We start from the raw sequence: 11,124 nt of genomic DNA, 5'->3' as shown, positions 1-11,124 counted from the left end.
GTGGGTTTTTTTTTTTTTTTTTTTTTTTTTTTGGGTACTCAGGACCTTGCGCTTGAGAAGCAGGCACAGTGCCACCGAGCTAAATCCCCAGCCCCCAAGGTGAGTTTTAAAACAGGGTATTAAAGGAAATAAAGGAAAAGAAAAATGTGAAAAAAATGAAAAAATGGAAACAAAGTCTTTGTAATAGGGAAGGATGAAGGGGGTGAAGGGAGGGCCGGGGTATGGGGAAAAAACAAGAAACAAGACATATCATGTAAAGGTACAAAATCCCAATGATAACTGTGTACTGTTTGCTTTAAATGTACCAATAAACTTAATGGAAAAAATAAAACAGGGTATTAATGGTTATTGTTACAATAACATTATTAAGAAAAAATTTGGGGGGGTACTGGGGATCAAACTTGGGACTTTGCACTTGTGAGGCAGGCAGCAGAACCACTGAGCTAAATCCCCAGCCCTTAGTAAGAAATTATTGTCTCTGCTTTCCAGACAAAAAAAATTTCAGCTGTAACTTGACTATGTAACCTGTCAAACAGTTAAATATCTGATTAGTAGTTCTAATTAGTAAAAGACCTAAGTAACAAAGTGGAGACTGGCAATCAATTCTAATCCAAAACAGAAAACTCTTACTGTACTCCAAATTGCCTTATGTTCATTAAATACCCGAAGAGCCCTACTATGTAGTCGTTAAAAATCATACTTTCAGAGGATAGCTAATTTGGGGAAATAGTCGCAATTAACTTAGTAAACAAAGTAGTACAGTATCACAAAATTAAGTTTTTCTAGAATCAGATTATATATGCATTATCTCTGAGCTCCTATTTCCTCAACATCAAAAACTAAGGAAGATGGCATGGGCCTCTAGTCCCAGCTGCTGGGGAGGGGAAGCAGGAGTTCAATAACAGGCTGGGCAACACAGTAAGACCTCACCTTTTAAAAAGAAGTGTAGTGGGCCGGGGATTTAGCTCAGCGGTTCGGTGGCCTGCCTTGCAAGTGCGAGGACCCGAGTTCAATCCTCAGTACCAAAAAAAAAAAGGGTGTAGTAAAATAACAGAGTTGTATAAAGAGTAAATAAAATAAAACTAGAAAAGTATGTAGTGTATGGTATGTGATAAATGTTTAATAATGTAGCTAATATTATTAATACTAAAATGTGATTTTTTTTTTTAGGCTTCAGAGCTTACAATGATTTTCATTTTTTTATTTTTTCCAATGTTTCCAAATTTCATGCCATAATCATGTATCACTTTTATAATAAGAAAAACAAGCATTGTAATAGTAAATTTCTTATTTGTTAGTATCAAACAGAGCCAACTTATTATGCCAAAGTATTAGACAAGGTCCCAAAGAGCATGGGGCATAAACTGTAGAAGGCAGTGCCTGAAAACCTTCTCAGGAATGTGCACATAGTCTACAGAACAAGTAGAAGGTTGGAGATGCTCTATCAGAATCATACTGCAAGTGCTGCAACGCTGTTACAAAACCCACAAATACACCATGTACAAGAGCAGATGCCTATAATCACAGGTACTCGAGAGGCTGAGGCAAGAGGATTGCAGGACTGAGGCCTACCTAGGTGACTTAGAGAGACTCTGTCTCAAAAATAAAATAAAGGGCTAGGGATGTAGCTCAACAGTATAGCACTTGTCTAGCATGCACCAGACCTGGATTCAGTCCTCAGAGTACCACAAAGAAAAAAAAAAAAGGATTAGTCCAATCCGTCTCCTTGGTTTCACATACCATCACACCCGTCTCTGCCATAGTTTATATTCTCCTTACCTTTATGGAGTTGAACAAAAGGCAAGGGTGATTGCACAGTTTTTTAAGAGCTCCTATACATATTAGATGAGGACTATTTTCCAGTGACCCTTGAAGACAGAACCTGACAGCCTGAGAATTCAACAGCTTTTTATAAAGTTCAATCTGTAGTGCTGCTGGTCTGCAAAAGAGTACACTCTCTATTTTAGGTGGGAGATATTTATTTATGACTTCCTGGGTTCTTCTAAGGATAAAAAGTCCAGTGAGACGAGTTAGTTCAGCTGCTCTTCTCTCTCCTAACTCCTTTTCTTCCTATGGAAAAAGAGCAGACTTAAATTAAATGTTCAGTATAATAATTTAGATAAGTGAAGCCACAATCTCCTAATCACAACTTGTTTGGCTACAGGGACCATGGAAGAACCATCAGAAATCAACAAACTACAAATGAAAGCATTCTGAAAGTAAGCTCTCATGTGAAGACTAGAAGGGAACATGCTCTTAAAATCATTAGTAAAGAACTGACAGCAAAATTCTTGGAAGCAAATATTTTGTCATGCATTTACTGTAAAATTAAGCCCACAAGAAATTATTGACACAAAACAATGTTGATTTTTTTTCAAAATTTTTACAAATTGTTCATTAAATAACAGTACATTTTAACCCAAAATATGATATTAATGAATATATGTTCAAATTCTCAATATAGAATTTTTTTAGTATTGAACTTTATAGTAGAGCTTAAAATAAATCCCATTATGTATATATTATTCCCATATAAATGAGAAATGTTCCCTTATATTTTAAAACAAGGTTTAATTTTTATTATAAAATAGGCTAACTAAAGATAGAAACTACAGTTAATTTTAAATCAATTTTCAAAAATAAATAAATAAATCAAATCAAATCAATTTTCACAACCAGAAATAATTAAGTCTTGTTTCATTACATAACAAAAATGATCTCAGGGCTGGGATTTTAGCTCAGTGGCACTGTGCATGCCTCACAAGTGCAAGGTCCTAAGTTCGATCCCTGGTACAAAAAAAAAAAACAAACAGGATCTCAAAGTATAAGGCTTCACGCAAATAAAGAATCAATCATTTTTAGTACTTAGCCTTTGACCCATTTATGATGTTTAATGTGTGTGCTGGAGAAATGAATATGATCTTTTCTTAAAATTAGAGATCATAAATTCTTCCAGCTAGTAAATATTCACACAAACCAAGCAGAGGGTATAGTTCAGTGGTAAAGTGCTTGCCTAGCAGGTTCAAGGTGCTAGGCTTAATCTCCAGCACTAGGGGGAATAAATCACATGCACCATTATTTTGTGTAGTTTCTGGCTCATAGAAAATGTTTAATAATATTTGTTGACAAATTGCTATGTTTCATGAATTCTAAGATAGAAAGAATTTTGCACACTTTAAACTACTCTGGTATAAGATGCCTTTATAATCAATGACTTCTAACAATTTTAATTGACAGTGTGTTTTACTTATTGATATATAATAATGATATATACTGTACAACTGATAGTATCTTTAAGTCAGTTAAGCAGACTGTCTTTGCAAAACAAAGACGATAATTTAAGCAGTTTTCCTGTCTTTAAAAAATGTTGTTTCCTAGTAGTTTATCTTCTTTAGTTTGTTTCCAATTTTTTCCCCCTTACAGCAAAATCTTTAAACAAATCAATTGTTGCTTCTTTATAATAAATTCCTAAAAGTATTACTAGGTCACAAGATATACGCAATATTAAGATTTTCTGATACATATTGCCAATTCATATTGCCACTTTATTGTCACGTTACACCAATTTACATCCCAACTAGCAGAGAATGGTATTCTCATCTATGCTTGCTGTTACTATGTAAATTCAAGCTACTCTAACACCCACAAAAGAGTAGAAGTCACCTCCTCATTACCTTGGTTTACTTTTTTCAATACCAGTAAGGAAGAACATTTTGATATACTTATTGACACTTATAATCTCTCTGAAATACCTATTTATGAATTTTAGATAAGTCATGATGTCATTTTCTAAAATATGTAAGAATATGTAAGAAAAAAATTCACTTACTAATTTTTTCAAAATTAAAAGTACCCAAGTTATAGATGGTTTTTCTAGCTACATTGATCTTTTTTATATTTATTTATTAAAGTAAATTATACCTCAGAAGCAGAAGGTTCTCTCAACATAATGATAGGTTCTTCATATATTTTCCTGTAAGATGACAAAGAGCCCAAGACTCCTGGATTTACAAAATCAATTAATGCAAAAAATTCTTGTAGATCATTCTGAATTGGAGTACCTAAGGAGAGAGAGGACCAAATTTGTTTCATAAACAAAGGTATTTATAAAAGTTTGTACTCTCTTCCCTCAAAGGTATATAAGCAAATTCCCTAAAATCAAGAAAGAACAGCCAAATCAAATTTAAAATATTAATAATCACATAAATTTTTAACTGTCTTTTTGGTAGCAAGACGTGGTGGCACATACCTATAATCCCGGGCACTCAGGAGGCTGAGCCAGGACTGTTTCAAGTTTGGGCTACACAGTGAGTTCAAGGCTAGCATGAACTGCACAGCAAGACCCTGTCTCAAAAAAACTCTTGTCTTTTTGGGCTTTTGCAGGTGCTGTTGTTCTTGTTTTGAGACAGGGTCTCACTGAGTTGCCCAAGCTGGCCTCAAACTCACAATCATTCTGCCTCAGCCTCCCAAATAGCTGAGATTACAGGCATATGCCACACTGCCTGGCTCTTCTTAATTCTGGTTTTCACAGCACAGTAACTGAGTCAGGCTCAGACTGTTGTCACTATCTAACCGTGAGCAAGTTACCTGTATCAGTGTATTGTCTATAAAATGGGGATGGTAAGAGTAGCTCCCTGGGTTGAAAGGAACCAAGTCATCAAACCATACAATGTACTTAGAACAATGCCTAAGACTTTTCAGGTTTTGCGACAGCAGCCTAGCAGACTAATATACTAGTGTGCTAGTCAGTTTGAATCTTAGCTATTTTCCAATCAATATTAACTAGGTTAGATAATTTCAGAAATAAAATCAAAACTTCTTTGATACTCTTAGATAATTACTGAGCACCAACCCTGTATACAGCAAAGTATATACTCATATACAAACATGTACTTTTACTAATAAGGAGCAAATCACCATGGGAGCAAAATATCCTGTCATTATAAAAGCAAATAATTCATTTAGGGAATTCTAGAGGACACAAAAAATAATCACATGTATTTCTAAATTTAAGATGTTAGTGCTAATTTTTATCTAATTTCAGAGCTCTAAGAGTTATAAGTGACAAAGAGAGGAAAGCAGAAGAAATCTAAGACTGACAAAATTAGGAGGCGGAGACAATCCTAACTCCTAAAATGAAATTATCTCAACTGCTACCATCAGGACATTCCTTCTGAATGAAGCACCGGAATAAACTGTAAAGATTAAATTTAATTTGAAATGGCAGTTAAATTGGTAATGTAATTGAAAATATTAAATCTGTTCATTTTTGCTAAAGAAAGCTAACTGAATTTCAAGTGAGCCAAGGACTTCTTTTTATTCTTTACCTTCAGTTCTTTTCAATAACTTCTACTTCTCATTTATCTTTTTTATTCATTTTTTCTCCCTTCTACTGCTAACCTTTTTTACTTTATAGCCACATTAGCTTTTAAATAAGCAACACCCCACACTGAGCAGTAAGGAGAAACCATCTGTTTTTCCCTTCTAGCACAGCACAACTAAAAATTCAGCCCTTAGTTCCTCAAAGCAACAAAAACATGATGAAAAAAATCACCTAGATTGAATTTTCCATTTCTTCAACTCCTTCTTCCCTGTAAAAATAGCATTTTATAAACCAACATCAGCTTTTCTCTTCTCTGGTTTCCACATTCCTTACTGGGTGCACATGCAGCCCCCAGACTGATATTTCTATTAAGTGCTTACCACATGTCAGGTAGCCCCAAGAGCTTTGCATGGATTAACCTTGAACTTCACTAAAATTCTATGAAGTAGATGGTATTATAATCCCTATTTCACAGACAAGAAAACAGATACAGAGAAGTTAAATAACTTGGCCAAAGTTGCACAGCTGTAAATGTCGGATTCAGAAACCAGGCACAGCTAAGTCCAGTCTTATCTCCTATATTCTCTGCTATGATACCACTGTGCTTATTCCTCAAAAGCACCAATGTCAGGGCTTCAGAAAATTATATAGAGATTTTAGGATTTAAAAGCCTACCAAGATTCAATTAACACATATTTATTAGTATGAATTCCATTCAATATCAGCAGTTTTTGGATGTCAAATATCAGGTTATAAATCTGTTATGTTCAGTAGGCAAAATATCCATCGTATCTTCCCAAAGGTAAATACCAACCAGTTAGAATTATTCTTTTCTCACAAGAAAGGCTAATGAGGGCTGTGGTTGTCTTAATGGCACTGTTTTTCAAACGATGTCCCTCATCACAGATTAGAAGATCAAATTTTATATTCTTAATTTGATCCAGGGAGCGAAGCAACATTTCATAGCTGATGACAAGAACAGAATAAAATACAGATTTGATGAATTCTTCAACTTTGTGGTCCTGAAAAAAAAAAAAGATAATATTTAACAAACCATGAGCATAAACTTGTCATATCTTGATATTTAACTGCTTTGATATTTGTCAGCCTGGCATGGTGGCGCACACCTGTAATCCCAGCACTCAGGAGGCTGAGGCAGGAGGACCACTGTAAGTTTGAGAACAGCCTGGGCTACATAGTAACTTCAAGGCCAATCTGAGCTAAAGAGCGAGACCCTGTCTCAAAAAACAAAAACAAAAATGAATCTCATCAAATTTGGTACTCTACACATTCTGATGAGAAAATTTTGTTTCAATATTCATCATAGTTTGGTATTCAACACACAAAACTAAAACTTGTTGGTATCAACTGCCTCCTGACTTACTACCCTACACAGCCAAAACCATTTGTTTGGTATTCATTATGGCCTCCAGAACCCATTAATGACCAATATATTAATTTATGTGAAATCAAACAACTATTCTGACAGCCACTTATCAAGTATTAGAACATGTTAGCTCTTTATGTCTTGATCAGCACAGACTATAAGAAAATACTACAGGTTGGGTGGCTTAAATAATAGGTATTTATTGCGACAGTTCCAGAATTTGGGAAACCTAAAATAAGGGTGTCAAAACAGTAGATGACTCTCTTCCTGGACTGCAAAGGGAAGCCTTCTTTCTATATCCTCTAATTGTGAAGAGAAAAAGCTCTGGTTTCTCTTCCTTTTCTGACAAGGGCAATAATCTCCTTACCATTCCATCTAAGCCTAATTACCTTTCTAAGTCCCCACCTCCTAAAACTATTACACATGGTCCCTGACCTAATAATGATGGTTGACCTAGTGGTTTTTTTACTTTGTAATGTATAAAACTGAACCCAAGGGCCAGGGATTTAGCTCAGCGGCGCTGTGCCTGCCTCACAAGTACAAGGTCCTGAGTTCAATTCCCAGTACCGCAAATAAAAAACAAACAAAAAAAATTTGAATCCATACAACCATTGTTTTACTCTTTCAGTATCTCAATCACATGAGATATTCAATGCCTTATTATAAAATAGGCTTTTAGTTAAATGATTTTGCAAAAGTGTAAGCTAATGAAAGTGTTCTGATCATATTTAAGGCAAGTTAATTAGGCTATGATGTTCAGTAGTAAATGCATTTTCAGTCACTGTATTAATAACCTCATCACACGCCAAGGAACATCTGCATATTGAGAGTAAGAACTTCAACATGTGAATCTGGGAGGAACCCAAATATTCAGAGTAACCCAAATCCAAGACCACAATTTTGCATAAAGGGGTTGGAAGTTACATAAACTTGAAAAGCTACAACAGAAAGAATTAAATACTGTATTATTGATTTGAAAAGCTAGAGATCTGAAAGATGACTAAGGTTAAACTTTTAAGTCTCTTACCTGGGCCGGGGATTTACCTCAGTGATTTCGCCACCTGCCTCACAAGCGCAAGGTTCTGAGTTTGATCCCCAGTATCAAAAACAAAACAAAAACAAACAAAAGTCTCTTACCTGATCTACAGTAAATATCTTGATCCTTTCACTTCCCAGCCATTTTTTAAATTCTTTCCTCCAATTATTTACCAAGCTTCCCGGTGTAACAATTAGGGTCTTCTTTATCACTGGCTTGCCTCCATAGGGTCCCTGACACTGCAGGGTCCAGATGAGCGAAATACATTGCAACGTTTTCCCTAAACCCATCTCATCAGCAAGGATAGCTCCATATCTGCCATTCATTCTGTTAGAAAAAGTGTACTTCCTTTAATCACAGTAGGAAAATATTTCATTCTCCTAAAACCATCAAGAAACCAGAAACTGACTTTTTATCATTATGACACTGAAGCCTTTCCTAATGTTTTACTCAGCTGATTTATAATATACCACTTTTGCAATTTAACCAAAACATCGATCTGAAATTAAAGAACTGAATTTAAATCATCTGTTACTATCAAGTGTACATATTTGAAGACTACATTAATTGCAACATTATATCTATGCTTGGATAATTTAACAATAGCATTACTTATCATCTCTAACAGTTGAGCAATTCTTATCATTTTCAATATTAGATATCAAAACAGTTTAAAATATATTGTAACTTTAATCAAAAGATCTACTGGGCCGGAGATTTAGCTCAGTGGCGCCACACCTGCCTTGCAAGGGAAAGGTCCCTAATTCGATCCCCAGTTTTTTTTTTAAAAAAAAAAAAAAAAAAAAAAAAAATTAAGCTGAATTTATTCTAGGATAAATAAGTCTAACCTAGAATAAGAATTAATCACTCTGGCAGGAAATTAAGTACTCAATCAAAAGAGCTCCCTGTAATGTACCTTTTTAAAAATGTGGCTGGGGATTTAGCTCAGTTGGTGCCACTACTTGCCTTGTAAGCACAAGGTCCCCAGTTCAGTTTGATCCTCGGTACCAAAAAAAACTAAATACTTGATGTAATCCACATAATTTAAAACTTCTTTTATCCTACAGACCTACTAAATTAATGAAATTTTTTTTTCATTTTTTGGTACCAGGGATCGAACTCAGGGCCTTGCACTTACAAGGCAGGCAGCGGAACCACTGAGCTAAATCCCTGGCCCTGAATTAACGCAATTTAAAATAAATGTCACTAGGAATATTATTTAGGTCCTACATTTTTATAAAGCCCTTAATATCTAAATGCTATATATTAAAAAGTTATAAATCCTAAAAGAAGTGAGAATACTGCCCAAAATATAAGTATAGTTTATTAATTTGGGGGGTTTGGGGGTTCTTTATTTTTTAGACAGCACCTCCCTATACAGTTCAGGCTGGCCTTGAACTCACTACATATTCTAGGCTGGCCTCAAACTTGCCAAAATCCTCCTGTCTCAGCCTCCTGAGTGCTGGGATTACAAGCGTATGCCACCATACCCAGCCTAACCATATTATATTTCTTATTAGCAGAAATAAAGACCAATAAGCAACTTTTATGTTTTCCATTATAAAGTATATACAGAGAAAAAGCACAAATGTGAATTATTTTAAATAATTTGCCAATGCAGACCAAAGGTCAGTTAAATAAGATACAAAGAACAGAAGAAAAATATCCATGCTTTCATTGTGGGAAGGAAGGAAAAGCATAGCTTCATTGAGAAGATGTACCTGGCCAATTTTAGAGGGTAAATAGAAATTTACTGCACTAATTACGCAGTTCAATATACTTGGATCTTGACCTAAATTCCAAGAAGAGAAATATAAAGACACAAAGCTGGCAAAGTAGAAAGAAGGTAAATGTTCTTATCCTAAGAACTTACCCTTCATCTGGTAGATCAGCATCTCCCAAACAGGATTTTTCACTACTATCACAAGTTTTTGCTACATATGCAATACTATGCTATTACTTACTTTTCTTTTTCTGTTGTTTTTTTGTTTTTTGGGGTTTTTTTTGAGACAGGGTCTCACTAGTTGAGATTGACCTGGGACTCACTTTGTAGCCCAGGCTGGTCTTGAACTCACAGCGATCCTCCTGCCTTAGCCTCCCGAGTGCTGGGATTACAGGTGTGCACCACCACGCCTGGCTTATTACTTTACTTTTCTTTAAATAAATTAAATTTTACTTTAAACTTATTTGAAAAGGAAACTATATCTAAGCACAATTTATCCGGAACAAAAATTTAACATGTTATTTTTTCTAGTAATTCTTTAAATATATTACTATTAAAATGTAAAAACAGTCAAGCGTAGTGGCACACACCTGTAATCCCTGTACTCAGGAGGCCGAAGCAGGGGGATCACTGTGAGTTCAAGACCAACCTAGGCTACGTAGTGAGTTCCAGGTCAGTGTCAACTATACAGTGAGACCCTGTCTAAAAAAAAAAAAAAAAAAAAAAAATGTAAAAACAAATCTTATCTATGTATCACCTCAGAATGGTCCCACATACTACCAGTGGAATGAGGAACACAGAGACAAACTGCTTTAAACTTGGAATGAGTCTAAGAAAGGAAATGTTTCAAACTGGATATAAGCAGATTAGATTTGAGAAGGATCAGAAGCAAAGATTCAAGTTAGGAGCCACTGTAATAGTGCATATAAAACATGATGGTTTGATGTTGGATTAGAAAAGATTAGGCATGCAGTGACATTTAGGAGGTTAAAAGAATTATAAAGTTCAGGTCTGATTAGATTCAGAAGGTGAGAAAGAAGACATAAGATCCAAAGGAAGATAGGAGGGGGAGTTCAGTTCAAAGTTTCCAGGAGATAGTGTTCTTTGGCCTGTCATTGGGCAAAGGGTTCTTGGAATTTGGAAAAGGGGTGATTTGTTGTAGCTGTGTGGTTTTTAGGATTCTACCATGGGACCCAGGGAGTGCCAAAATATGCCCCAAACCCATTCATTCATTCATTTTTGGAGACAAGATTTAGCTAAACTGTCCAGGCTCAAACTTGCAATCTCCCTATTTCAGCCTGTAAAGTAGCTGAGATTAGAGGCATGCACCACTCACTATACCCGACTCCAACAAATCTAAGTTCAAGAGCCTACTCATTTAAAAACAAAACAAAAAAGACTGGAAAGAAATACTCTAAATACTAGCAGGGATTTTTGATTCTACTATTCCTTAATCAGAAAATTCAAAGGGGAGCAGAAACTTTGTTGGTGGTGGTGGTGGTGAGATTTTTTTTAAATCTTTTTTCCAAAATTCCCCTTAAGCAAAATTAAATTTCTTCCATAATTGGGGCTGGGGATGTAGCTCAGTGGTGATGCCACCTGCCTTGTAACCGCAAGGTCCTGAATTCGATCTCCAGTACAAAAAAAAAAAAAAA

At 35.3% G+C, this 11,124-nt stretch overlaps 1 protein-coding gene across 8 annotated transcripts in view; it reads right to left on the bottom strand.

Annotated features, from left to right (window-relative positions):
- Positions 1-11,124, bottom strand: part of Rad54b (RAD54 homolog B) — a 92,306-nt gene that overhangs the window by 12,001 nt on the left and 69,181 nt on the right. For all 8 annotated transcript variants that reach the window (XM_033760090.1, XM_033760085.1, XM_010619671.2 and 5 more), the window contains 4 exons: positions 7,848-8,073; positions 6,138-6,345; positions 3,922-4,061; positions 1,780-2,070 (listed from right to left, as the gene is read on the bottom strand). In XM_033760090.1, coding sequence (XP_033615981.1) covers positions 1,780-2,070; positions 3,922-4,061; positions 6,138-6,345; positions 7,848-8,073 — 865 coding nt within the window. The remainder of the gene's footprint in view (positions 1-1,779; positions 2,071-3,921; positions 4,062-6,137; positions 6,346-7,847; positions 8,074-11,124) is intronic.

The sequence above is a fragment of the Fukomys damarensis genome, unplaced genomic scaffold (assembly GCF_012274545.1).
Source record: "Fukomys damarensis isolate Sample0158 unplaced genomic scaffold, DMR_v1.0_HiC HiC_scaffold_5, whole genome shotgun sequence".
NCBI classification, from domain to species: Eukaryota; Metazoa; Chordata; class Mammalia; order Rodentia; family Bathyergidae; genus Fukomys; species Fukomys damarensis.
This window is presented reverse-complemented; position numbering and strand designations above follow the sequence as displayed.